General features: G+C 41.6%; 3 protein-coding genes across 5 annotated transcripts in view; 1 reads left to right on the forward strand and 2 right to left on the reverse strand.

The window, feature by feature from the left end:
* Positions 1-261: 261 nt before the first annotated feature.
* snrpa (small nuclear ribonucleoprotein polypeptide A) lies at positions 262-5,352 on the reverse strand. Its single transcript, XM_063205374.1, has 7 exons — positions 5,242-5,352; positions 4,817-4,892; positions 4,530-4,702; positions 3,962-4,144; positions 1,981-2,151; positions 1,477-1,565; positions 262-949 (listed from the first exon to the last, which is right to left on the reverse strand). The coding sequence occupies exons 2-7, from the start codon at positions 4,887-4,889 to the stop codon at positions 790-792; spliced, it is 849 nt and encodes a 282-aa protein (XP_063061444.1). The 5' UTR covers positions 4,890-4,892; positions 5,242-5,352; the 3' UTR covers positions 262-789.
* A 73-nt stretch (positions 5,353-5,425) lies between these two features.
* On the forward strand, positions 5,426-11,767 carry actmap (actin maturation protease). Of its 3 annotated transcripts, XM_063205372.1 has the most exons (7): positions 5,426-5,666; positions 5,951-6,149; positions 6,792-6,860; positions 8,350-8,474; positions 9,510-9,696; positions 10,044-10,114; positions 10,832-11,767. In XM_063205372.1, the coding sequence occupies exons 2-7, from the start codon at positions 5,962-5,964 to the stop codon at positions 11,161-11,163; spliced, it is 972 nt and encodes a 323-aa protein (XP_063061442.1). In that variant the 5' UTR covers positions 5,426-5,666; positions 5,951-5,961; the 3' UTR covers positions 11,164-11,767. The 3 variants fall into 3 exon arrangements, with proteins under 3 accessions (XP_063061442.1, XP_063061441.1, XP_063061443.1); XM_063205371.1 differs by having other exon boundaries at positions 5,426-6,149; XM_063205373.1 differs by having other exon boundaries at positions 5,431-6,149; positions 9,510-9,639.
* Positions 11,768-17,859: 6,092 nt separating this feature from the next.
* itpkcb (inositol-trisphosphate 3-kinase Cb) overlaps positions 17,860-27,508 on the reverse strand; it is a 42,792-nt gene continuing 33,143 nt past the window's right edge. Inside the window, exons 4-7 of the mRNA XM_063205375.1 lie at positions 23,718-23,922; positions 21,157-21,258; positions 19,893-19,964; positions 17,860-18,743 (exon numbers count right to left, since the gene is read on the reverse strand). Coding sequence (XP_063061445.1) covers positions 18,537-18,743; positions 19,893-19,964; positions 21,157-21,258; positions 23,718-23,922 — 586 coding nt within the window. The 3' untranslated portion in view covers positions 17,860-18,536. The remainder of the gene's footprint in view (positions 18,744-19,892; positions 19,965-21,156; positions 21,259-23,717; positions 23,923-27,508) is intronic.

Genomic DNA, 27,508 nt, shown 5'->3' on the forward strand with positions numbered 1-27,508 from the left:
TTTAATTCGCCAGGGCCCATGGCATAATTAACGGTCATGAGTATCGGTGACATTACAGCATTATCATAACTTGTTAATTCTCAGCCTGGGTAGGCAAAAATAAAATGAAATTGCGCCATTAAGATCATGGTTATTGAAGGCTTTAGGTAGTACTGTACAGTCATCCCTTTGAGGTCATAGAGAATTAGACTAGGCATTTGAGTGAATTCACATCAGCTGTGTGTTTATGAAATATTCCCCAAGAAGTCCAGTGACAACACATTCCAGTATATTAAAAAAACATTTTAATTAAAAAACAAAAGCTCCAGGTACAATGTCTGGCAAACCAGACCCTGGGTGCAATGCTTGTAAAATCAACAAAGAGTAAAAATCCAAGGGAAATGCGTACTTACAAACCATAACATACCGGTAGATGTTGCTCTTCAAGGCAAGGAGATGACAGGAAAAAAATAAAATCTGACAACACGATACAACTCGTAAGACAACACTTCTTAGTTCGTAGAATCTATTGTAGCTGGTCATAGCATTATTTTGGGAAGCGTTTCGCCAATTTCCTTTCTACCCAGACCTCGTCTCGGGAAATGGAGAAAAGTAATTTCTAATTCACATGTCAATGTCAGCCTGCTGCAATTGACCCAGACTGACTGCAGCATCTATGCATATTTACCTTTAACAGCGTTCACAATTCTGTTAAAGATTTTGGACCAGTTATCAATATACCAGTAAAAATCTGCTTTGAGTGTTTGACTTATGGGAGGGTTGTACAGCATTTATGCAATGCAAGAAGTCTCATTTCTTGGCAAATGAGATCTTCATCGAGTTGGTCTGTGTGATCTTAAAGCCCTGAAGCGCTTCGCGGGCGGCACCTGCCTGCACGTCATTATCAAACTCCACAAAGGCGATGTCGTGGCGGCCCGGAACAAGACGCACTTCTTTGAAGCCAGGGAACCTAGAGATAAAGTAGGCAAACATTAAGTTAAGTTTTCTCTTTTTTTGGTCTTTTTTTACTTTATGAATGGACAGGACAGTATGAGAGGTGGACAGGAAGCGAATGGGGAGAGAGACGGGGAAGGTTCAGCAAATGACCCGGGCCGGGAATCGAACCCGGTCGGCCACATAGAACAGGGATTCTTACACCAGCGTTTCGCACCATTGGGCCGTGGGACCGCTTATCAAATAACTTAGTACTAGTGTGCGACTTTTCTCTCAAACGCAACTTTGTCATAACGCAACGACCACACCCCGCATTTTTGTTGTTGTTGGGGGGGGGGGGGTTAAAGAATAACTGCCCCATCGTTACGTCACGGCAGGGCCTACAGTGCCTTTCACAGAGACGACAGTCAAAGTGCTATACAATTTTGATTTTGCGTTCAATTTTTTTGGGCTATGAAAGTGTGTGTGTGTGTGTGTGGGGGGGGGCGCAACTTCATTCATCTCACATCTCAGAAAGAAGTCAGGAAGCAGAGAGATACTTACTGGTTGAAGAGCATGGACAACATGAGCTCGTTCGTCTCCTCGGGGAGGTTTGTGAGGAAAAGGATGTGATTTGGGGGGTTCTCTGAAACCTTTTAAAATCAAAGAAAAGGGAGGAGAGCAAAATTAACCAAAAGTTCAAATCTACGTTGACCAAGCCGGTGACACTGCTTGATGTCTTGAGTAAAAGTGTACTTATTCTCAAAAATCAATGCAACAGCCATTAACACAAGATTAAAATTTAGGAGTGACCAGAGCCCAAAAACAAACATTTTACAAATGCGGAATACTTTGATACATCAAAATCAATGCATTTTCCCTAACAATTTTAGCACTACATAATCTTTGGTTAAACTAAAACATACCAATAGACGTTAAGACATCCCCCAACACACCCACACACGCACGTGCACGCACACACACGCACACGCACACGCACGCACACGCACACACACGCACACACACCCACACCCACACACACACACAGCGAAATCAAAGTATCCTTACCGCCTGCGCATGGGGCATTTGGCCTGGCATCATCTGACCGGGTGGCATGGCACCAGGAGGCATCTGGCCGGGAGCCATGCCGGGGGGAGGCATCATACCAGGTGGTGGCATGTACGGGGGCTGACCTGGCATTGGCATCATCCTGGGGGCCTGAGTCATGGGTGGCATACCCTGAAGATACAAAGCAGCAGGGTCATTTCATGTCAATTCAGACGATTCCCTAGAGTTTCCCCAGGTGACTCTCTCCGATTTGCCTGATATCTCACATACAGGTTCCTTTTGATGTCAATTGAAAGAATCAAAAGTATTAGCATCCTAAGTCCAAAGGTTGTGGAGATGAAGCCCTCCAAAGTTTGGGTGCCACACCTACTTTCAAGCCTGTGAATTGCACACAAAAATTATGAGCAGATTTTGACACCTCTAGTTTCAGTTTGAAGGAAGATACAGGCCTAAAAATCACCCTGCCCCTCTGTCACCCTGTCTACCATATGTGATTTGCCATCATATTTGGGAACTGTACAGTGTACTCCAAACGTTTTAAGGCACTCAGACTTTGAATGACAGAAAAGGAGGGACTCATATCAGCCCTCAAATAGCCCTTTTCCAAACACACATGGACACATGAACACAAGGAAGGCAGGAAGGCTTTCAATAGAAAGCATCTGGGAATGTGGGTTGGGAACTGATCTGAACAAGAGTAGAAGACACCGCACACTGTGGTTCCGCTTTGAAAATTCATGCCTGATGAAGACCCTGTTGGATCGAAACGTTGTATGACCGGAATAAATGTTCAAAGCGGAGCCACAGTGTGCGGACTTCTACTCTTTTCCACTATTAGACGCACCTTGTCCTGCACCTGGCCTAAAAGAGGTGGGATGTGCACACTTTTATGAAGATTCTTGGGAATTGACCTTTCATTTAGACACGTACACCCAATCATGCCAAAACTGTCATCACAACATGTTAACTCATTGTCTGCCAGTCATTTTCAAATCATACAGCCCAATAGTACCAGAGCATTTTGGGTGCTTTTCCCAAAGACCCACAGAAAATTGAATCCTATGCCTGCTATGTCAGCACCACAGAATAAAAAAAAACCCTGAATTGACGCGGTTAAATAAGCATCAATGGTACTGAATGCCAGGATCCGAAATGACGTCATTGGCATCAGGTGAGTTAATTGACTGGTGTGGTGAAACAAAAATACAATATTCTAATCCAGGGATGGGCAACTTTCATGAAGAGGAGGGCCTCTGGTTTTCATAGCTACCAGCAGGAGGGCCACATGGCCATGGATTTGACTGCAACTTGAAGAGTTCGAGGGACAGTCAGTTGCTCACTGACTGTTAATATTGTTCGAAAAGGAATTGGAGTATTCTGTATGGGGCTAACAGCATAACTGAGCGATTCCATAGTGGTTTTAAAAAGACTAGTGTTGGCTGTGAGGGCTGCAGATTCAAATCTCACCCTGACCAGCACCTTCATTCATGGCAGAAGTGTGCTTGAGCAAGGCACCTAACCCCACATTGCTCAAGGGCCTGCAACCAATACCCTATTCCTAAATAACTAAGTTGCATTGGATGAAAAAGCGTCAGCTAAGTGTAATGTAAACGTCATGTCATGTCGTTTTGTCAAAGGGCTGCACTGAATGAGAAGGTGGGCCACATGTGAGGAGAGAGAGAGAGAAGCAGGGGAAGAATAGGAGATTAAATGGTGCAGACACACACACAGAGAGAGAGAGAGAGAGAGAGAGAGAGAGAGAGACAGAGAGAGAGAGAGAGAGAGAGAGAGAGAGAGAGAGAGAGAGAGAGAGAGACAGACAGACAGACAGACAGACAGACAGAGAGAGAGAGAGAGAGAGAGAGAGAGAGAGAGAGAGAGAGAGACAGACAGACAGACAGACAGACAGAGAGAGAGAGAGAGAGAGAGAGAGAGAGAGAGAGAAACAAGAAAAAAAAAACAATCCAATGTAGAGTCTGACCGGCATGGCGGCAGGTACTCCCGGGCCCATGGCTGCAGGTGGGGCGCCCGCGGGGACCGGTTTCTTGGCCACAGGGGCCTCCGCTGGCTTGGGCTTCCTCTTCTCCTTCTTGCGGTCCCGTTCCACGTATGTGCCCTTCATCTTGGCGATGATATCTGAGTCCATCTTCGAATACTGGATACGCTATTGGTATATGTTATGAAAAAAAGAGGTTAATGAATGAAGAACATATTCATGGCTACTTGGTTCACAAGGCGTCCTGCAGAGGCCACAAAGAGAGCAAAAAGATTTGATGAAATCCAAATTATATAAAAAATGGTTGATCTTCGACATAGTGTAACATCTAGGGTCAAAAAACATTTAGACATACATTTGATAAAAGCTGCACAAGACATGATCTAAGTTACTTTTGCTTTTCCATAAAATGGCAGGTATTGACAAACTAAACTATAGTGGTGTTTACTTCCTCCCTCAGGGAGCTCCATCTAAAAACTAAACGTAAAGAAAGCAGTTTTAATCACTGGGATAGTGAGACCTTCCTCGTCTAGAATTCCTGAATCATACATACCATGGGTTTGTCATAGAAGGGGAAGCCCTGCATAGACCTGAGGGCGTTGGAGGCACTGTTGATCTCCTTGAAAATAACAAAAGCTTGACCCTTCAACTTTAGGGTGCGGGACACCAAGATGTCAAGAATCTGCCCGAACTGGGAGAAGATGGCATACAAAGACTTCTTCAGCTCTGAGGACAAGGTGGAGAAAACCAGTGAGTCACAACTGAGGCAAATGTACATTTACCATTTGAATGCACCCCCAATTCAGCAATGTTATTTTTGTGAGTGTGTGAGCAACTTACCATCTTTTTTAATCTTCTCGTTCAAATTATTTATGTAAATGGTATGGTTGAGTCTCACATCCTGGGCGGCCATTGTCTGAGAAGAAATGTTGATGTTTAGTTTTAGTTGCCAAAGTTTACCAACAAAGAACAAAACAACGCAATCCACATTGACAAAGTTTATCTAAACTCTGTGCTGGTGGAATAACTATCTACACGGTCAAGTTAACTTGCAAAGCTATCGAGTTTAGCTTGTCCAAGAACACCAACAAGGACAGGTTCTGCTAACCATCAAGCTAACATTCTGGTTAGCTAACTGACGTTGCAAACAACATACAATTAAACCACAGCACCAAATAATTCCAGCGAACCCAGAGAAAATAGAACAGCATTTCATCCAGCTTCTCTATATATATAAATCAAATCAGACCATAGAATAAACCTACGATTTAGCTCCTCCGTTTGAATGGGAAGACCAAACACGCACGGGGAAACCAGGGAGGGCGCTGAAGCACATTCAAATAGGAAATGACGTAGGAGTTGGTGCAATATGGATAATCTTGATTGGACAAAGCTTTCTTTGGGAATCCATTGATTGGTGTATATGCTTATTTCCGGTTGATGTCTGAATTACAGCGCTTTCCATTGGACGGTAAGTGCCCATAACAATGAACGCTATCTTCCACTTGGATTAGATTCTTCTGACTTTGAAACAGTTTTTTGTTGCATTCAGAGACGTACTTTTGTTGTATTCAGAGTAGTTTAAAAACTCATCCTTCTTGTTGATTTTATACTGCCTTTTATCAATTGCATCATGGTATTTGTATGGGCTGCTCGAGTGTATTACCTTATTAGGGAATCGCTGTGACAGGTAGTCTAGTCTTTTCCTTCCAGTCGTGTGCTCTGTCTGCCTGAAGTGACACATTATAACAATTTGATTAGGCCTAGATCTACTGTAAATTGATTGACTTTTACTTTTGGGATTTGCCTGTTTCCTGGCTAAACTTCGTCATCAGTGGTTGCAACTAGTCGACCTGCTTTGCGTTGCTTTTGGACAGTTGGTGGGTGGTGGTACTGTGTCCCCTGGATTACTATTTTGGCACAGTGTGGTAGGCCCTCAGCAACCTCAGCTTGTGCGCCAACTTGTTTTTACAGTATAAAAAAGTATGTCAATGGAGAATCCACCATTGCCACCACCAGTGCTTCCTCCGCCACCCCCTCCACCACCTCCCACAGCTCTAGGCCCCTCAAGCTCAGGAAAGAAGAAGCTCTACCAGGCCATTGCTGAGGGAAAGGCCCCCGTGCAGGGAGACTATGAGGAGGCATTGTGCCTTCTCAGACAGAGGGAAAGTGGGTAAGAGAGCTTCGAGGGCAATTCACATCTGTGGCTTCATATTTTAGAAGTTAACGTGCAAAGGCCTATGCTTTCTAGGGGCCTAGATCTGGAGAGATACAGATGTCTTCATTTATTAAATTGTCAAAGCTATTGATTTGTGCAGGAAATTGCATGCCTTTATCAAGCATGTAGCCAGTGGTCTCCCATTATTTTCTCCAAAGGGCCTAATTATGTATAGCACAAATGAGGCTGAGGGTCAAACAAATCGCCTGACTGTATGGCCAAAGAAAGCACACGTCTTCATTTGTTCCAACTTCATGGCAATGCCCGGGCTGGATCTGGCCCACTGACCGCCATTTGGAGACCACTGATAGCCTCTTCTCTACTGTATCACAGTGACAGTGACTGACTGTTGGGCATCTACTAAAAATGTTTTAAATGCCAGACTTTCATCAGTACACACACACACACACACACACACACACACACACACACACACACACACACACACACACACACACACACACACACACACTTTCTAGATGGCACCTTCAGTACAAATTTTGCACAGGACAATTAATTTCATCGTGTGTTTCATGACCGTGACTTAATGTATGTCCCCAATAAACTCTTGATATTCTTTTATCCTTTCTCCTTCAGGTATAGGAAAGACCTTCAGTGGTTGCTGCTCAACAAATATGTGCCTTCTCTCATTCAGGATGGTCCACAGTGAGTATGTCTCCTTACTCTTCCGACTCTGTCACGAGTCACATCTTATGTAAGTGGCTTCACATATTGTAGCTGTCGGACATTTGTGGCGAATCGATGTTCAAAAGGCCTTGAGACGCTGCATGACGCTGCAGGACATTACTTAATCTTTGATATCGCGAATGTGTTGCAGTGTGTTCTCGGCTGAGTTTATTACATAAGTCTTAAAAAAAGCGATAGCCACATATTACACACTTACACGAGAACAAGACAAAACAAGAACAACTCCTCCTTCACTCTTCATCTCTTTTTTTCAACCTGCCTTTTTAGATGCGTCCGTCTGAAACACATTCTCTAATTGCAATTCCCTCCTGTGTCCACAAGGCGGCAGAGTGCATAGACGGACGCATCTTTGTCCGCCTGTCGGACTTGTTTCTTTACTGCTGAGACTTTTTTCATTTAATCACATTTTGCTTTTTGTGCAAAAAAAAACTTTTCAGGAATTCTTGCATTCACGAGTACATAACAATAAATATTTGGTATCTTGCATACACGTTTAAAAGTCCTGTTAGGCTATGTACTACTTTTCTATTTGAGGTATGGCTTCTGATCTATTGTTTTAATTGGCTTGTAGGGCTGCTCGATTTCAAAAATCAAAATCACAAGAGAAAAATCAAGATCACAATTATTTCAGTCAATATCAGTATCATTTTCTTAGATGATATTTCTTTTAAAGACAAATAAATGTGCTTAACAATTCACAATCTTCCCTCCCTTCAGCAGTTTGAGTGGATGGCCATAGAGAAACACACAGTGATGTTCTGCATAAGTGTTGGGTAGCAAGTCTACTCTGTGTGCGCAATGGCTTAAGTGGAGGGAAGTGTGTTGCGCTTGGCATAACCTACCTTTTGGCAGTATAAACAATATTGTTTGAACTCGATATTATGAAATTTGATATTGTTTGACAGCAATATTGATATCACAATATAAATTTGATGTATTGCACATCTTGCAAGCATCTGTGAGTGGCATATGCCTTCAGAAATTATGATATGACAAATTTACATTATTATGAAATAGGGATGCACGATGTATCGGCCAGATGTATCGGTATCGGCCGATATCGGCCGATATTCAACACATCGGACATCGGTCTGATGGGTAAAACTGGGCCGATGTTAACGCCGATGTTTTTTTTTATATGTTACGGTTCTAAAAGAATGGACTTGACGATGACTTTCACTGTTTGTCTTCTATTTTGTCTCAATTTTTTTATCTAATTATCAGAGGGAGTTAAAAACTGTTTTTGGAAATAAGACGACATTCAAAAATTCTGTTTGTTTGCATCATTGTCATCTCTTTTTTTTTTAAAAGAAAGAAAAACATCGGTATCGGTTAATATCGGTCATCGGCCAAAACCGCAATATCATAATCGGATATCGGTATCGGACGAAATTTTTGACATCGTGCATCCCTATTATGAATGACTTGTGTCTCTTTTCTGCCTAAGGTGTGGTCTAGTGGCCCTGTGGATGGCCTCACAACTGCTGCAGCCACCCAAAGGCATCTCAATGGACACTATAGTACACAAGGCACGAACAAAGGGTTACACTGTACAAGGAGAGATGTTTTCAGGTAAATAGTACACTGATTCTTGAAAGTTTGGCAAAAGCGTGTCCCACTCATAAAAGTACTTGGATACTTAAAAAAAAACAACTCTTCACTAAGGAGTGCTGGTCATTAAGGAGTGCTGCTTCACTTTTTTCTCTTAAGCAGGTGCACTCTGGCTCAAGGAAATAAGTTACTTAAAGGGACACTGTGCAGGAAATGGTCAAAAAAGGTACTGCAACTATGCTGCTCATTGAAACTGGGCTGCCTATAGCCACATTTCATCTCTACATGAAAGCTTACTAAGTAATAAACAATTGAAGAGTTCAGATGCAAAACCCCCTAAGTGCCTTTTCAGAAAATAATCTTAATTCATTTTTATTTACTACAAAATTGCATATTTTTTATTTGATTTATTTTTTTATAACTATTTATATGTATTATCATGTACATGAATGTAAACCAAACAAACAACTGGGTTCTCTAAAAATACAGAAGTGCAGGTCTTCAGAAATGGAGTTAGGGGGTTTTGCATCTGAACTCTTCAAATATTTTCTAGTATGGTCCAAGTACAGTCATTTTTGCAGATAACAATGGCTATTTTTGGAAATTCAAAATGGCTGACTATGGAGAAGATCCCCCTTTTCATGTATGAAAAGTGCAATTTTTCCAGTCATAATGAATACTTAGAATTTGATGCTGGTGGTTAGTATTCATGAAAAAGGTAACATTAGTGAATGGGCAGCATGGATTCCGGAAATAAACAACTAAAAATCTCACACAGTGTCCCTTTAAAATATGGTCAAACTTAATTCCAGTTGTAGCCTTGTTGTTTAAGTCTTGCCAATGATTCCAAAGGCACACAGCTTGATAAAGCTAAAAAGCCTTTAATAAGATGGGCTGACATGTGGAGAAGAGCCTGAAAATGAGGACTCCAGGCTCTTCTATTTGATGATTTGCCTATTAACTTAACCTGGTTTACTCCTGAACCAGCTTTGTAGTATAGGCCCCAGGAGTTTATTCTGATACAGTAAATGTGTTTTTTGTTTGTCTGCCCATCAGCTAGAGACATGGCCTTTCTTGCAGAGGAGGTTTGTGGGTGTAAAGCTGAATACCTGCAAGGAGGAATGAAGGGAACCAATACCGCCTTAATTTTGAAGCATCTCTTGGAGGGACAGCCTGTTCTCGTACCGTATCCTAACAGAATAATACAGTTCACAAAAAGTTATGCTGGATATTTACCTTTCAGGTGAAATGTCATGGTGAACTTATAATATACTATAGCCTCAACCTCAACCTAATTTTCATGTACAGTAGCTGTTTTTTAACACTAATTCATTTCCAACGTATTCACTTTCTCATATGCAGTATTTTACTGAAAGTTAAAAAAAAAACTTTGTGAACTGTGTATATATAGACACAGCACCACACATACCACAGTACCTCAAATAGGACATGCAGTTATGCACAACTGAATTAAAGTGTGTCAGTTAGAGTGAGCCAAAACAGTTTGGAGTGTAGTGTAATTATTTAGAGGGTGGGGTTTGTGAGCTTCACACTTGTCTACTGTGTCTTGCCTTGATTGCTTTCTCTCAGATATGATGAGGACTTCAATCACGAGCCTTGCCAGCGCAGTGGTCACAGGGCACACTGGGCTGTCATCTCAGGTGAGAATACTATACTGGCTACTGAGCACTACACTGGGGGCAGCCGTGACCTAGTGGTTAGAGAGTTGGTCTTTCAATCTAGGGGTTTCCGGTCCTAATCCCCCCTGACCTCTCCCTACATCTCCATCCATGGCTGAAGTGCACTTGAGTAAGGCATCTAACCCCACATTACTCCAGGGACTGTAACCAATACCCTGAAAACGAATAGTTGTAAGTCGCTATGAATAAATGAAAGCGTCAGCTAAGTGTAATGTAATGGCTAAACCAATGATCCATATACTGTAGGTATTCCTTGTAGTGGGGGTGCTGTGGCTCAGGGGGCTAAGGTACTGAGCCTTAAATCTGGGGATCCAGGTTCAATTCCAACCCAAGGTCATTTCCCAATCCTTCCCACAATTCTTACATGCACAGAATGCATGTGACTAAGAAAATGAATGTATGTTCATGTTAAAGCTTGATGGAATTGTTTGACCATAGGAAGAACAGTGCTCCTGTGAAACGGAAGCTGATGTGAGATGTGATCAATAATCAATCAATCCATCAATCAATCAATCAATCAATAAACAATCCATTCCCCAGTCCTCTCTACCACTACTCCCCTGTCACGCAACAAAAAAACCCAAAATATTCATTCCACCTAAAATATCCTTCCCAACACAATTCATCCATGCTGGCGTCCTGTTTTAGTGCTTATGTTGTTTACCTGTCTGATTGTAGGTGTAATGGTGGGTCTGACCATGAGCAGTCTGGACAGCATGCAAGTCAAGCCAGATGACACGCTTCCATGGGTCTTTACGCCCCAGGAAGGGGTTTCTCCTACGTGGTCTATGGACAGCATGCAAGAGGTTTACGTTTTAGCCAAGCAGGGAAAAAGCCTGAAATACCAACTGTGGGACCTTGGGGTAGTGGCTGAAAGCAACATTCAGCTGAGAGAGTTGGACCCAAAGCGGGAGAACGATGGAAGCAGTTATGTGCTGCCCTCTGGTGGCGTGGAAGCGGGACTGGCAGGACAGGCGGTGATGCTCCACACAAAGACATCAGCTTGTTGATGAACTCTTTTCTTTTTTGACGGCTCTTTTCACTTGACGTGAGACACCTTTGAACACGGAACATTTCATTGCCTATCAAAGCAGTCACTGAATCACTGAATATATGAAACTGCACCCCTGCTACAATTTTACAAGAGAGAAACTACACTGGACATTATATTTTGCATATTGCGAGAAAAACTGTAAAAAAAAATCTTCTATCATCATTAAGCAGCTAGTATGTGCTATGGTTCCTCTTGGTCCTGGAATGTTTGAGGATGAATGTTACACTTAAGACCTTGTAAAAGTGAAGATGCTCATGAAGGTAAGCAGTCATTTTGCCAGCTGATAAACTTATACAAAACAGTGCCACATAGGCATACTCCCCACAGAACAACACAGTTTGACGTTTTTTTTTTTGTTTTTTTAAAGGGAACAAATCTGGTCAATCATTCTTAGATTAGAAACCTTTTTTGATGCTCATGAAAGGATATATGTACCGGACACATACAAAATTGTCTTAACTTTCCTTTTTTGGTAAATAATAATAGTTTTGCTACAGTATATACAGTGCCTTTCAAGGAAGGTGTTGACCGTCAGCCTGGCGATTAAATGAACAAAAGGATTTAAGTGTGCAGGCATTTTTTCTTCAGTTGAGAGTTTTCATTCATCTTTGGCAACGTATACATTTTGAGTGCAGTGTAATCTGTTTAAATGCAGATAAAGCGCCTTTCAAAACATCCAAGGTCATTTAACATTGCATCTTTGTAAGTATGTATGTGTGTGTGTGTGTATGCATGTGTATAAATAAAAGCGGGACCTGAACATGCTAAGCTTTCATAACTACATAGCCTTATCTAACGTCATCCTAGTTCATAAGTGTCTGCATGGTAAAGCCCCTCAGTTGCTTTGTGATAACATCCAACCAATACAGGTTGCTGGGAGGTCCACCAGGAACGCTGTAGCGGGCAACTGTAGGGTACCACACCGCGAAACGGTCTTTGGCCAGTCTTCATTCCTGATCAAAAGAACTAATCAATGGAGTAGCTTGCCATCTGATATCAAGGCTATTCATAATCATGAACAGTTTAAAACGCAACTGAAGGAGTTCCTAAAAAGCAACCAGGTATGTAGTCATGTGGGGGGGGGGGTTAATTGGTGTGTGCATGTGTTTGTGAGAGAGAGGGGTGGGGTAGTTGATTTGGTGTGTGTGTGTGGGGGGGGCTGATTTCGTGTGTGTGTGTGTGTGTATATATATTGTGTGTGTGATAATGTGTAAGAATACATAACAGTAAGTACAGGACAGATGTAGGATTGGTAGGAAAAGTGTTGTGTGATGTTTAGTGAATGCATGAGATGGATGGAAGAATTAACACCAATTTTAAATAATAATTTAAATAATAGTTTTCAAAAATGAATGATTTGACTGAATGAGTGTATAGGCTGTTTTTATGATAATATTGTTTTATTGTTATTGCTGCTATTGTATTGTTTTAAAAGCCTTCTAGGTACAGGCATTGGAAATTAGCTTTTGGCTATACATGCTATGATGCTTGCTGTTTGGTTGTTATGCAACCTACATGTTATCTATCTGTCCCTATCAAATAAAATAAACTAAACTAATGTGCATAAGTATGTACAGTGAGTTCAATAAGTATTTGATCCCTTGCTGATTTTGTTGGTTTGCCTACTAACAAAGACATGATCAGTCAATACATGTTATGATGATATGTATTCTAATATGGAGAGACAGAATATCAAAAAGAAAATCCTGAAATTAACTGAAGAGAATATATATTAATTTATTTTTATTTCATCGAGCAAAATAAGTATTTGATTCCCTGCCAACTGATAACAGTTCTGGGTCCACAGACAAGATGGGCACTTCCGATCAACTTGTCATCTGAATTAAAGACACCTGTACATACTAACATGCATAAAATAAACATTGAATCAGCTGAATCAGTCCATATTATGAGTGAATCAGTCACACTCCCACCTTACCAGCATGGGAAAGACCAAAGAGTGGTCAAATGGTATCACGGACAAGATTTTAGACCTGAACAAAGATTAAATGGGCTACAAAGAAGAAAGAGACTGGGTATTAATGACCCCCAACTGTTGATGCATTTCTTCCAAAATGTAAGGAATACAAAATGACTATCCATCAGCCTGCCTGGGGTTCTATATAAGATTTGACCTTTTGTAGGGATTTAATAATCATGAGAACAGAAAGAAAGCACCCTAGACCTGTACGGGATGAACTAGGCAATGATATCAAAGCTACTGGGGCGAAAATCACTGAGAAAACAACTGGTTGCACAGAGGTTTAAAATCCTGTAGTACACACATGGTACCTCTACTTCAGAAGGAACCTGTGCAGTCCCACCTGAGGTTTGCCAACAAACATCAGACTGGTTTAGGATATGACAAGGATGTGCTGTAGTCAGATGAAACCAAAGTCAAGCTGTTTGGCATTAACACAATTCAATGTGTTTTGAGAAAGAGGACTGCTGTATGATCCCAAGAACACCCTCATCACCATCATGCATGAAAGTTGTATCATTATGGTTTGAGGGTGTTTGTCTGGCCAAGGCACAGGACAACTTCACATCGTCAACAAATGGATGGATGGAGACATGCAATGTGCAATCCTGAGTGCAAACGTCCTTCCCTCCACCCCTACACTGAAGGTGGGCCATTTTTGGATCTCCCAACATGACAATAATACACAGCATACAGTCAAAGCAACGAAGGAGTGGCTCAAGAAGAAGCATATTAAAGTTGTAAAGTGGCCTAGACAGTCTCCAAATATTAACCCTATAGTAATTCTATGGAGGGAACTGAACCTCCCATTTGCCAAGCTACAGCCACAAACTATTAATGTTTTAGAGATAATCTGCAAAGAAAAATGGGCAAAAATCTTTTCTACTATATGCTCAAACATTGTCATCAACTAAAAGAAGCATCTGACCTCAGTGCTAGACAACTAGGGCTTTGCCACAACGTACTTTATCTTCTTTAGCTAGAGGGGTCAAATACTTATTTCCTAAATTAAATACAAATCAATTAAAATATATTATTTTAAGTTATTTGCTGGAATTTCTTTTTGATATTCTGTCTCTCCATGTTTGAATACATATTATCATTAAATTTATAGACTGATCATGTCTTTATTAGTGGGCGAACCTGCAAAATCAGCAAGGGATCAAATACATATTGGACTCACTGTATCACGTAGCAAAGAGAGATATGACTCTGAAGAAGACGTGTGAACGTCGAAACGTTAGTCTTGGCGCTTGCCCAATAAAACAAGTTATTTTCCACATCTGAAGATGCTCCGGTGACTCCTTTCTTCCCCTGGACTCACTGTATGTGTGTAAGCATTTATGCAGAAAATATTAAAATAATGCACAATGTGCAATGAGTTTTCTTAAAATAATGTTAAGGTTACACGGTTCCATCTCCGTACAGGAAAAGCAACCCAGTGACAGATTTTACAACCGACACAAAGCTTGTAGTTCCAGTTTTATTGTTGTATTCGCAGTCAGATTGTACAACCAGGCCAGCTCTGACAGTCTTCTGCAAAACAACACTGCAGACAACAACTACCAGATTTGTAGCTCCCATCAGAATCATCAGAGATGTCCCAAAATAAAGTATTGTTCTGGATCATGTTTGATAGAAAAAAATGTACAATTAAGGTATTGCAATTAGGGCTGGGAGGAGATGAATAGAAAACTATAATACTTAATGTGTGTAAACAATACATTAACAGTTCTTCAGGAATGTGCTCGCTCTCTCGTGTGTGAAGAACAGTAGTAGGAAAGCACAGAAACATGAATATGAGATTTCTTTGACTTGGTTTGAGGAATGTTAAAATGGAATATTTTCAAGTACTGGAATGGTAAATGACTGAGCAAATGATGCAGTGTATATTGATGAACTATCTTTCAGACTGAAGGCTGTGGGAGAAGGCCTTAGGTTTTATAAAGTACACCCCAAATATCGTCACAATCAAGAAAATGTAAGAACACTAAGGAGTAACATTTTTGGATTGTTGTTTACCCCAACAGAAGTGACAAATAAGAGATTGAGAATTCTAAGTGAGAGATCCCATACATAGAAGCAGTGCAAATTTGGAAAAATATACTCAACATCATGGTACATACAACAACAACAAAAATACATTCCAGTCTCCAAATGACTGTCGTTGTAGATGACCACAGCTCCCATACAGATATTTCTCTGGCAGCCAACGGTAGTTCATTCCAGCTTAAAGTTAACAGTGCGGCACTTAATTATATGCAGGACGTGCGTAATCCCCATCAAGATTCTCATCATACATGGCAAAACATCCTTATGTGACAATGCATCTCAAAGTTTGCCAAAGTATTATAAATAAATCAATTTGTGACTTTTAGAGGGCTATCATTTCAAGGCAAATATGACACTTGATCAACAGCCCCAGATTTACAGTATATGATTGGTGCTCTCGGTAAGAACCTGAGATGGCAGTTCACCTAACAATGTTTGTCCAAATAGCCTTACCTACTTGGTTACTGGGTTAAGACTTAGTCAAATTGTGTCCGACAAAGGGAAGCTCTTTAGAAACAGTCACCCTTTGGAGTTATCTACATCTCCCGTTAGACCTTGATTGAATTTGTTCCGAGGCTTCTGAAAAGACAGACAATCCCTGGCCGGCCAGAGGGGCCAGGTTTTGTTCTGTCTAGTGACTAGTCTATGTTGCTTAAATGTTAATGTTATAACATTTTACAATTTCTAACCTTGACGCAGTTTTACATGACATTACCTCACACACGCACGCACGCACGCGCGCACGCGCACACACGCGCACGCGCACGCGCACACGCACACGCACACGCACACGCACACGCACACGCACACGCACACGCACACGCACACGCACACGCACACACACACACACACGCACGCGCGCACACACGCACACACGCACACACCTTGGCTGAGTCTTTTGAGATGTCAAACCAGAATCTTAACATACTAGGCTTGCAAACTGAGGTATTTCAGAAGCATAAGGTAGCTGTGTGACACTAGTGGGGACTCTTTCAAACCATTTACACACTGTAAAAAATTGAAGGTTCTTCCAAAGAACCCTGAGCTGATTTGTGGGGCACCCAGAAGGTTCTCTGAAGAACTTTAAGTAATTCTTTCTCCCACAATCGAAGGCTTCATCAAAGAACCATAAGGGGTTTGCCATTGTGGAGGAACCCCTAAAGGTGCTATGAGGAACGCTATAGAAAACCTTGGAGTTCTTCCAAACACCTACAGGGTCCTCAGAGAACCTTTAGTGCACTGGTCTCCAAATGGCGGCCTGTGGGCCAGATCTGGCCCGGGCATGGCAAACATTTGGCCCGCCATGAGGTTGGAATAAACAAAAACATTTATGTGTGCCATCTGTATTTGTTTGGCTCTCAACCTCATTTGCGCCACGATAGATTTGGCCCTTGGGGAAAAATAATTGGGGACCACTGCTTTGCCCCTACAATGGCAACTGGGGGTTCTTTGTGGAAATGTTCCCAATGTAAAAGAGGAAAGAAAATCCGCACACTGTTGCTGTTCACTGATTTTTTTAACACAACGTTTCGACGGCCTTCGTCAGGTGTATAGGTCACCTATACACCTGATGAAGACCGTCTGAGGTCGAAACGCTGTGTTCAAGAAATCGGTGAACAGCAACAGTGTGCGGATTTTCTTTCTTCTTTTACGCACGTTTGTTTGATCCAGCATCTGTTTGACTGGATGTTGTGCACGCATCACCTACACTACTAATGATCCCAATGTACCTCTTTAATCAGGCAAAGTAGCATCTAGCTGTAACTTGCTGGTTACCTCCAGAGATGTACTTGACTGAAGAATGAACGACAGACAAAATAAATCAGGTAGACCATGTCCCACCAGTGACCCTGGAAGACCACATGGGGTGGATTCCAATATGCAGACTCCCGGACTCACTTGTCTCCTTGTGGCCTCATGACAATGTCACACCGACAACAGAATTGTTTTTAAATATCTCCCAAAAGCTTAATTCTAATGTCAATTTTCTCATTTGCAAACGGGATGGTGAATGAAGGATAGCAACCCCCAAAAGTTGTTGTGGAAGTATCGTTTTCTCCACTGAGGGAGGGCATCAGCGAAACGCGAGGCCACAAGCACAGACCAAGGACAGGAGTCTGCATATTGGAATCCACCCATGGTCTTTTATTGGACGGGGTCTACATAAAGCCGTCATGTGACCATCACTACAAGCATGACACGGGCCATGTCTGGGGCATTAATGGCGCATTATTGATGTTTATGGCTATTATCAAAATGAGTTTCAGTACCGCTAAGTTAACATTGAGTGTCATGACATTCTAAAAACCACATTGACACATTATGGTAAAAGTCATAAACATCAATAATTTGTCATTATTAAAAGTTCCTGACATGGCTCATGAGGTCCTTATAATGGTGACATGGCACCACAATGTAGACCCCTTCAAAGACAGTGTTATGAAGATATTTTCCATGTTATCTACCCTGTACATTTTCGCTTGCTTAACTAGCTATACCTCTCAAACTCAGATTCACATTCGCACATAACAGTATTGCCCCTCCATAGTGTAAAAACGGCCAGCCAGTGTCTCCTCATGCAAAATGTCACCTAAAAAAGGGGTATGCAAGGACGTGGAGTAAAATTAAATAAAAAAAGATATATTTACAATTTAAAAAAAGACACCAGAAAAAAATCCAGTGTGCACTAGTGTTGTAGCGTATTTAGCCATTTTTTAAAAGGAAAATTAGCCAAGTCTCTGGTTAACAAAAAAAAAAATCTTTCTTGGTCCATGTTTTCCATAAAGCTGCTCCTACTCCTTCTGGCCCAATGGCAGCCAGAAGCACTTGGCGTTTCCCTTTTCCTCCACCAGAGGGCAGAAATCCAGAAATTGAACAGAGTCGGCCGTGAGAACCAGCCAAACGTGTTTTTTTTTTCCGTGTAAGGCAAAAACATGAGTCGTCAACCCAAATGCCAGAAGTATGTGTCAAACAGCTTGAAGGCAGTACATACGTACGTGTATTTTCACAGGAACAACAAAGTATGCGTCGCATAGGCAGCAAAAGGCACCAGGGCAAGGGGGATTAGCTCTATTGAGCATGTGCCCTTCAAAAGTTTGCTCTTCTTTTCATGATCTCTGCCAGCTGATTCCTTTCATGTTGCTCCTCATACGGTGTCAACAATGTTTTTTCTAGAAGCTAGAGGAAGGCGTTTCTCTAACCGAACCATTCCACCTTATCTTGACGGAAGATTGAGGAGTTGGTGGTGGTAGCAATGTAGGCCAGGAGGAGGTTCTCCTCGGGGTATAGAGTTAGCGCTAGCCACCAGGCAGGATGGCCCTGAAGATATGGATGAGGTTGTCCAGGCCCCACAGGTAGCCGTCCTCGCGGTTGCCTTCCTGCCAGGGCGTGCGGTGGTCCAGGGTGCGCGGGGGTGGAACGGGAACCGTCTTTCCGAAATCGATCATCCACACTCGCGCCTTCCCCGAGCTGTCGTGCACGAACAACAGAGAGCTGCCCACCACCTGCAGAGACAGAATTGAATAGAGAACAGAACAAAATGCCTTTACTGTTATTATACAAGATGTTTACTGTCGAGCATAAGGACATTAATTGTATTGTAATATTATTTTCATCTGTATCATCTGTAGTTAAATGCAACATTCAGTGGCTGAACAGCAGAATGGAAATGCTAGTCTGCTCGGAAAAATCAACTCCACAGTTCTAAACCCAAACTCAAGGGTTCTCTATGGAAATATTTAGGTATACCATATAAGATAATAAGATAACATAGCATATAGATATAAGATATAAGGGGTGGAATTCGAACCTGCAACCCTCTGGTCTAAAGCCTATCTCCTTAACCACTCATTCTTCATTACGTTTCATAACAAGTTCCAACCCAGCAAGACAATTGCACTAATGCACATACAAAAACATAAACAGCAAGGCACACACCAAGTGTACTGTTACACAACAGCTTAACCAAATGGTCTTCCAGAAATGCATGTTAAGCAAGAGGCAGTTTGGTCAAAGCAAGGCTGTCTTTGCATCCTGTTCCGTGGCCACTATTTACGGCCATTTACAGCCAAATGCTGCCATTCAAAGTGCGACCCAAGCACTTTAAGATATGGCTAAACTCAACTTCAGTAGTGACTGTGGTTAAAGTCATGCCAAAGATTCCAAAGGCACACTGCTGGTCAAGTTAAAAAGCCTTTAATGAAACGGGCTGACGCATTGCAACTACTGCGACCCAGCTAATGGGTATGCACTTTAGGAACTAGTCCCTTGATCAAGGAAATTTGAAATGGACAGGAAAACTTGAAAAAGAGACTGTCTGAGTGGTTCAAACTCCTGAGCCATTCCTCTAAATCAGTGTTTCCCAACCAGGGGTACGTGTACCACTAGGGGTACGCGAGCACACTGCAGGGGGTACTTGGAAATGTTTAATTATTATAACAAATGTATGGAGCAGTCACATCAGGACAGAGAAAGCGATATAGAACATGAATTAGGGGGTACTCATGGCACAACGAAGAGGCTTAGGGGGTACGCGAGACAAAAAAGGTTGGGAAACACTGCTCTAAATACAATTACTGCAGAGCACCATCATAAAAGGGCTGTCCTCTTGCGCTCTCTGACACAGACACACACACACGCACACGCACACTAACCTCGTGAGTCCTGAAGAAGTCTGACGTCTCCAGAACAGACCGCATCTCCTCCAGCCTCTGGAGATAGGCTCTCTATGGGGGACAAGAGAGTTAGTGTAGTTTGCACAACAACAACAAATATTACTATTATTGTAATGATTGTTAATAATTCAGAGAACCAAATACATTTGAGGCATAACCGACAGTTTTCGTTTTCGTGTTTCCCTGCTGGAAAATTCTGAAATCTAAGCTCATGAAAATGTCTTTCCTCCACTGATGATTTGAATGTTTTCCATACCAGAGCGGCAGTTCATACAAATGTGAATTGTGTCTACTTTAGTACATAGTCAGATTTTCATCTGTTAATTTTTTTTTTTATTGTGATGCTTGTTCGGGTCCGTCAGGCAGAAGTTACAAGTGGCAATTTCTGAAATTTGTTTAATTTCCCCATCATCTGACTCATGAAAGTAATTAATGAATTGTCTCATGCCCCTTTAAATCAGTTCTATAGTTTGAAATGGTGCAGTTGTGCCCAGAGAGCATTGTCTACTACAAGTTAATGGAACAAAAGTATGCTTGCGATCAATAGATGTGCACTTGCTCATTTAGTTCAATATGACCAAATGACAAAAACAAAACATGACACCAATACTGAAACAGACACCTGTAGGGTAGCCCAACCACACCCCCATTATGATGGGTTTCCTCATACACTCAGAGACTAGACGGAGATCTTGAGATCCATGCTTTTACAACAGGTTGAATGCACAGGCTGAACAGAGGCAGCATAGATTTGAAGTGCACACAGGAAAGAACGGAGTTAATGACTGACAAGGAACTTTTGTTTCACAATTCTTTTACAACACTTGGGCCGTTATCAGTCATAGTGGAATTCCTTCCTCCCCTCATACTCATGATTTTGCAGTACATGACGGGACGTCGTCATCCCTTCCGCAACAGACTTAAACATGCCTTCATACATCAATCTATTCTTTTGCTAAATCAGTCATAAGACTGCGTAGTGTTATCACTCCACGTTGGTAATATCTTCAAGTTACGTGGGTTGTATGTCATGTATGTATGCATGTACAGTATGTCTGTATATAGGCCAGTGTCCTCTGTTTTTGTCAGTTGTGCAATAGTCTTGTGATGTAATGTTATGTGTATGTCCTGTCTTAAACGAGTCTTGCTCAGGGATGCGAAATGAATTTCAGAGTAAACTGACAATAAAGTATAATCGCACCGTATCGTATCGTATTGTATCGTTTCTTGACAAAACGCTTACCAGAATCGGCATATTGCCATCCACAAAGTCGCTCAGAGCCTTCATCACTTGCTCTTGGTCTTTTGTTTTTTTGAAGTTTGTGTTGCAGGTCCCATCCGCTTTCTAGGCACGAGAAAAAAAGACAACATCAGATTATTGTTAACAGACACGATGAGAGCACAAGCAAGGTTTATATGCAAAAAAAACCCCTAAAAGCCTTTACAAAAATCTGCAAAACAGGTGGGGGGCTCTTTCAATCAAAATGGCACGTTTTCATTATCCAGCACAAGAGGTCAAACCTAAAAAAAACAGATGGACTGATTTCTAGTTTTTGAATTCAGATTACTTAAAGGGACACTGTGCAGGAAATGGTCAAAAAAGGTACTGCAACTATGCTGCTCATTGAAACTGTATCGCCTATTGCCAAATTTGACCTTTTCATGATAGTTTACTAAGCAATAAACTAATATTTTCTAGTATGGCCCAAGTACAGTCATTTTTGCAGTTAAAAATGGCTATTTCTGGAAATTTAAAATGGCGGACCATGGAGAATATCCCTCTTTTCATGTATGAAAAGAACAATTTTTCCAGTCATAATGAATACTTAGAATTTCATGGTGGTGATAAATATTAATGAAAAAGGTAACATAAGTGAATGGGTAGCATGAATTCTGGAAATAAACAACTAAAATTCTCACACAGTGTCCCTTTAACGTCTGGAAATACAGCCATTTTTATAACTCATCACAAATGCACTTAAAGGTTTTTTTATGTGAAGGGTTCAGATGCAAAATCCTCTGTCAATAAAAACACATAGCCACCAGGTGACCGATACTGCCCACAGGCACAATACTGACACCAACAATAACAACCTTGTCCGCCCCCTTCAGAAACGCGCTCATTTGCCAGTATAATCTCCCTTTACACTGAACGGTGCGGTGGGAAAATAAACAATGGGGGCTTTAGGTCTTCAGCCTTTTTTTTTTTTTTTTTTGCTGTCAATCACTGTCGGTCATTGCACTCATGGCAAATTGCGTCAATGCAAGCGGGGCTGGGGTGACGATGGGAGGGGGGATATGGCGCAATCTGACGAGCTTCCATTTCATCACAGATTTGACCGAGAGATGCATGTTAGTAAATGACAGATGACGCTAAGCAGACAGCAGTCAGCAGCGGGAACAGAAGGTCAGCCCATGGAGATTTTCAGCATTTCGTTCATCTAAATTTACATGCGTTCATTTACCCCAGATCGGCTCATGCAAAAGGTCAACCATCAGGGCATTTGGTTTAACACAGTGGTTCTCAACCACTTTTGAACAAGCGCCCCCCTTGGCCTCATCACAAGCCTGCCAACACCCATTTGACCTCATCATAAGCCTGATAACGACCCGTTTGTATAAAAAAAATGAAATGGACTAATGCCCCCCAAGGGCAACTACGCACCACCCCCTCTCAGCTGTATCCTTCTCAACGCCCCCTTGAGCTCCCCAATGCCCCCAAGGGGGCTGTACCGCCCCCGTTGAGAAATACTAGTTTAACGGAACTCTACTGTCTTTGTCACATGGACAGAGCAGCTTCTCTGTGGCCTTTTGTGCTGTCATATTTCAGAATGTTGTTGATCTGTGGTTGGATCATTGACGTTTTTAGTAGCAGGCCAATGGCCAGTTTACATCCATTCATTCAAACACAACACTGTGCATTCAAAGGTCAACCACCAGGTTATTGGTTTAACTCCACTGTTTTTGGCCAAGAACAAGACGACTTCTCTGTGGCTTTCCACTTCTCTGTGGCTGATTCACAGACATCAGTGTAAATAAACAATAATAATAACCACAATGTATTGTTCCTATGAATAACTGTTCAACAAAGGGAGTACCTCAAAATGGTCAGCTAAAAATATCAAACTAAAGTACAACTTCTGCTTCGAATGGCCAAGCTTGAGGAGGGGCATGCATGATTCATTCATAAATGTATTTTTGGACACCAACAGCAGGATTCATGTGGACATGACACATGGAAACTTTGCCATTGAAGAAGATTTTCCATAATGCTTTTTAGAGCCAATACAAAAAGAGGGGCCCTTTTAGTCCATTGGAAATTGTTCTGATGAAGTTCTACCGAGATTAAGTTCAGATAAAGTTGTACCGCCAATGAAATGTCAACGCTGTATTTTAAAAGGGGGATACCTCGCTATTAACTGGACCACATATACATGCATCATCCCCACAGGGACCACAGATGTAAACTAGCTTCTAGCCAACTCTGGTACTAGATTCTGTCTTGTACATGGTCCCTGCCAAATAGGCAATAAACTAAACATGCATCAACACGTTTTTAGATGCCCATCACCTTTTCAGAAGCGTGTTCAGTGTATGGCAAAGTCTCCTGTCGATATTGGCTACTCTTTGTGCTGAGCTACTGTACCAAGCCATTGACATAGTTTTAGCCATCCAGTTCAACCAGGTGGGCTGCCTGCTTGAATGATCACCAGGTTGAATAGGACAGGCACTGGATTATAAAACTGAACGACTCTCGGTTGGCTGCAAACCATGGCCGACCGATCGAGTGGAGTGGAGGCTGACCTTGATGCCTTCGATGCGGAATCCGAGGGTGGCGGTGGAGCTGAGGGTCTCCCTCCACTGCATGTAGCGCGGCTTGAGCACGGCCTGCTGCGCGTGCTCCTCAGGGCTGGGCGCCAGCGGATCCACGGCCACCATCTTCTCGTACATGTCCCTCCGCAGCCGTGGGTGCTCACGGGCCTTCGCCAGCTCCTCCTCCAGATACGTCCTGAAGTCGTGGGGGGAGAGATTAGATTAGATTAGATTGCCTTTATTGTCCCCAAGGGGAAATTTGTTTCCACCACCATCAAACAAGTTTACAGCCAACATGAAGACAAAACAAACAAGTTTACAGCCAAAATGAAGACAAAACATACACAACAGAGTACACAAGGACACCATAAGGGCATCAGGTGCAAAATACACTCATACATAAATACAGTCATAAACATACAGGCCTACTCTCCACATGCACACACACATCCACTCATACATGCACACTCCAGTGCAGTAGTGTGCATACATCCAGGTAAAACAAGTGCCGGACTAAGCGTGATCAAATAAAAAAAGAAGGTCCGCACACGGTTGTTGCTCCCAGTTTATGTTTTGACCACATGTGACGAAGACCAGACTGGTCGAAGCATTGTGTATAATAAATTGGGAGTATCAACAGCATGCAGCCAGACCTTCTTTTTTTTCTTTGGAAGAGAAGAGATTCTGCTTAGGGCAGGTTCAAATACCACCCTTATCTATCTACAACATTAATGCTTGAGCTGCCCTAGTCCCAGGCCAGACTCTTTGACATGATGTGTGTGTACTCTACATTACTTTAAAAAAAAACATGAACCCTACTTTGCATCTGCACTTGTTGTTCTGGATATTTTCTGTGTACTTGGTATCTGCTAGTGATGTTGGCTATGATTATGTCTTTGATTACAACTGTGGCAACTAGACAGGCTGAATGGATAGTGAATCAGGAAAACCACAAGCCACAGTGGCCGGTGAGCATGAAAATGAAATGCCAAGTTCTCTCTGTAGGGATGGCAGAAAGGTTTTTGATGTAGGATATTCATTCACTATTTAGTAGGACATGAAATGTGAAAATGTCCTCATCACAACTTCACCATAGAAAACCAGTCCGTGTAGGAATCGTTCAAACTGATTTGGTGTCAGTTTGCCGTGTTTGTAAACACGATGTTGTGAGGAGGGGCAAGACACTGGCAGCCAACCACGTGAGCTATTTTTTTTGACCGACAGCGTTTTCCAACAATCAGAGGTGGAGTTGTGCACAGTTAGTTTCACGCAGTCAGGTTAAAACAAAAATGTAGAACCCATGTATACACTATTCCTTTCACACAATCTAGAACAGCTTGGATTATTTTTCCTTCTACATCTGAATTTCTATGTTGTCTAATTTTATATACAGTATATGTTTGCTCTGAATAGGCCTGACTTTCTGAGCATAGTGGGAGCTCTCAATATTGAAAATCTTCACATCCCCTGATTGTAATCATGATGCCCTACATTAAAGGACCAGTTCAGTCAATTTCAACATGCAGTTGTAATGCTCACACTATCCTGGACTTGCCAGTACCTGAGTTTTTTTTTCTTCTTCATCAGTGACAAGTCAAGGGTAGCGTGAGCAATACAACAGCATATTGAAATTGACTGAACTACCCGAGTTTTTTTTTTCTTCATCAGTGACAAGTCAAAGGTAGCGTGAGCAATACAACAGCATATTGAAATTGACTGAACTGGTCCTTTAAATACAGTAAGTATTTTGTCATACTAAATATAAACAAGCTATACTCATTTTAACATTCTTTTGCAACATGCTGATAAATTATGATTTGAATAAGCAATGGCAATATCTTTCCATATCAACCCATTTTAGCCTAAGCCCTTTTTGGGAAAAGGTGCCCTCTACCTATTACAGTATTTCTCAATTGGTTTTGTACATTTCTCGAATCTCTCTCGCAATTTGCAAAACATAATATTCATTCTCAAAACAGCTTTAACAAATGGCAAAACACGGTGGATAACCTGCAAAACCGAGTCTATTGCTCAAAACCCTTATTTGTCTTTCAAAAACCACGTTTTTATGTCTATGAACGTATCAGCGCCAGCAGAATGTGTCATTGTGTCATAGTGTATGGACAAGCTAGTCAAATCAATTTCTCATGTTGTCAATTGAATAGTACACTTTTGAGGATCTTTTCTGAAGCGAAATGTTGTTTAGATTGGATGGGAAATGTTGTTTCAGTTTTATATTACATTGATCAAATAAGATTGAGATAGTTTCATGCATTCAGTGACAAAGCTTTTTGAGTGATATGACAAAAGCAATTGATAATGTACGAAATCACTGAGAATTGTACACAGCCATGGAATGGTGGACGAGAGCATTTGCTATATGCCGAAAACAATGAGAAACTGATTTGACCATGTGCACAGGTAATACCAGGAAGTCACAATTGAACAAAGACTTTTGAGAATCATTATTCTGTTGTGAGAAATGTACAAAACCAATTGAGAAAAACTGTAAAACCTAAATATCTCATCCTCTGAAGCACATAAAAACATGAAATAAGTAGCATTTAAAAGCTAGAACCTTCATTTTGCACTAGAATGAGTTCATTCAGCTCTAACATGCCTACATAACCGCTAATAAAACAGCTGAAATCTCAAGAACCTTAATGCAGCGTATATGTTGCTGCAGGACACAATGGCACAATGACAGTGCAGCGCAATCACATAGGATTTGCTTTCAATGCTTCAAAGATATTGCTTTAAAGACTTTGCTGGATTTCTTTAAGTCACATCTCTGCGTGTCATGTGCAGGTGGTCCCTGCTGTCCTTTGGATTACAGAGCAAATGGCAGTGTTAATCCATGCTGTTGACTGGATTATGTAAGAAATATCATGGTAATCCATGATGTCTGGTGGACTTTGGTAATCCATCCTGTTCTTTGGATTGGAAGTAAAATGCTGAATCGAATTCACATGCAAAAGCATAATTCAAGACACACGTTTCAAGACAAACGTATAAAAATGCAAACCGTTCCAATGCTCAAACTTTTAAAGGCTCCTTTGCAGTGGTGCCCTACTCAATAACATCCAGCAGCTGTGAAACTTGAGACTATCTGCAGCGGCGCACCAGCAATGACGCCAGCATCTTTGCCAGGGAGACCTCAGGCCATCCCACACTCTGATAATGTCCCCAAAATAAACAACGGTGAATTCAATCAATGGAAATAACCCATATGATCTGAGCTGCATTGGCTAAGTACAACACACCGACGACACCTCATTTGTCTATGTTTGCATTTATGGCCTTGATTAAATGCAGACAAGGATTTTTAGCACAGGCTTTAGCAGCAACGCATCAAGAGCAGGTTATAACCATCAAGTTACTAACAATTAACTTAGCACTTAGAACGTTCTCCATACATGTCCTGCGTTGTTGTTATTGACAAAAAAGTGTGACCTGTGATGCATAAAATGAAGCTAGAAGCACAGAAAATGTCTAATCCGTTCAATGCCATCCCAAATGGGGTACAGGTCTTTTCGTCGAATGGATTCTTGAGAGGGGACCATTCGAACAAAACGTTGGACCATTCGTATAAGGCAGGGGATCTTTCGTCGAGGATGTTCCGTCTACCGCAAAAGCCTACGAAACGTCCTTAAAATTGAACTAAAGATCCTTAGGTTTGAACTAAACGTCCCTTCAGCCTGCCTATATTAGAAATGTAAATCAGCTTTTTTAATGCTCATTTTAACAGGTTTTCTTCAGCCTGCCTATATTAGAAATGTAAA

This window comes from Engraulis encrasicolus, chromosome 8 (genome assembly GCF_034702125.1).
Source record: "Engraulis encrasicolus isolate BLACKSEA-1 chromosome 8, IST_EnEncr_1.0, whole genome shotgun sequence".
NCBI lineage: Eukaryota > Metazoa > Chordata > Actinopteri > Clupeiformes > Engraulidae > Engraulis > Engraulis encrasicolus.

What these genes read in the sequence shown, in the direction of transcription:
- snrpa (XM_063205374.1), bottom strand. Translation starts at nt 4,889, where the DNA reads ATGGCCGCCCAGGATGTGAGACTCAACCATACCATTTACATAAATAAT. An exon ending in CCTTCTATGACAAACCCATG is followed by an intron (nt 4,145 to 4,529) that starts GTATGTATGATT and finishes ATATACCAATAG; the next exon opens with CGTATCCAGTATTCGAAGAT. An exon ending in TTGTCCATGCTCTTCAACCA is followed by an intron (nt 950 to 1,476) that starts GTAAGTATCTCT and finishes CTTTATCTCTAG; the next exon opens with GTTCCCTGGCTTCAAAGAAG.
- actmap (XM_063205371.1), top strand. Translation starts at nt 5,962, where the DNA reads ATGTCAATGGAGAATCCACCATTGCCACCACCAGTGCTTCCTCCGCCA. An exon ending in ACAAGGAGAGATGTTTTCAG is followed by an intron (nt 8,475 to 9,509) that starts GTAAATAGTACA and finishes TCTGCCCATCAG; the next exon opens with CTAGAGACATGGCCTTTCTT. An exon ending in ACACTGGGCTGTCATCTCAG is followed by an intron (nt 10,115 to 10,831) that starts GTGAGAATACTA and finishes GTCTGATTGTAG; the next exon opens with GTGTAATGGTGGGTCTGACC.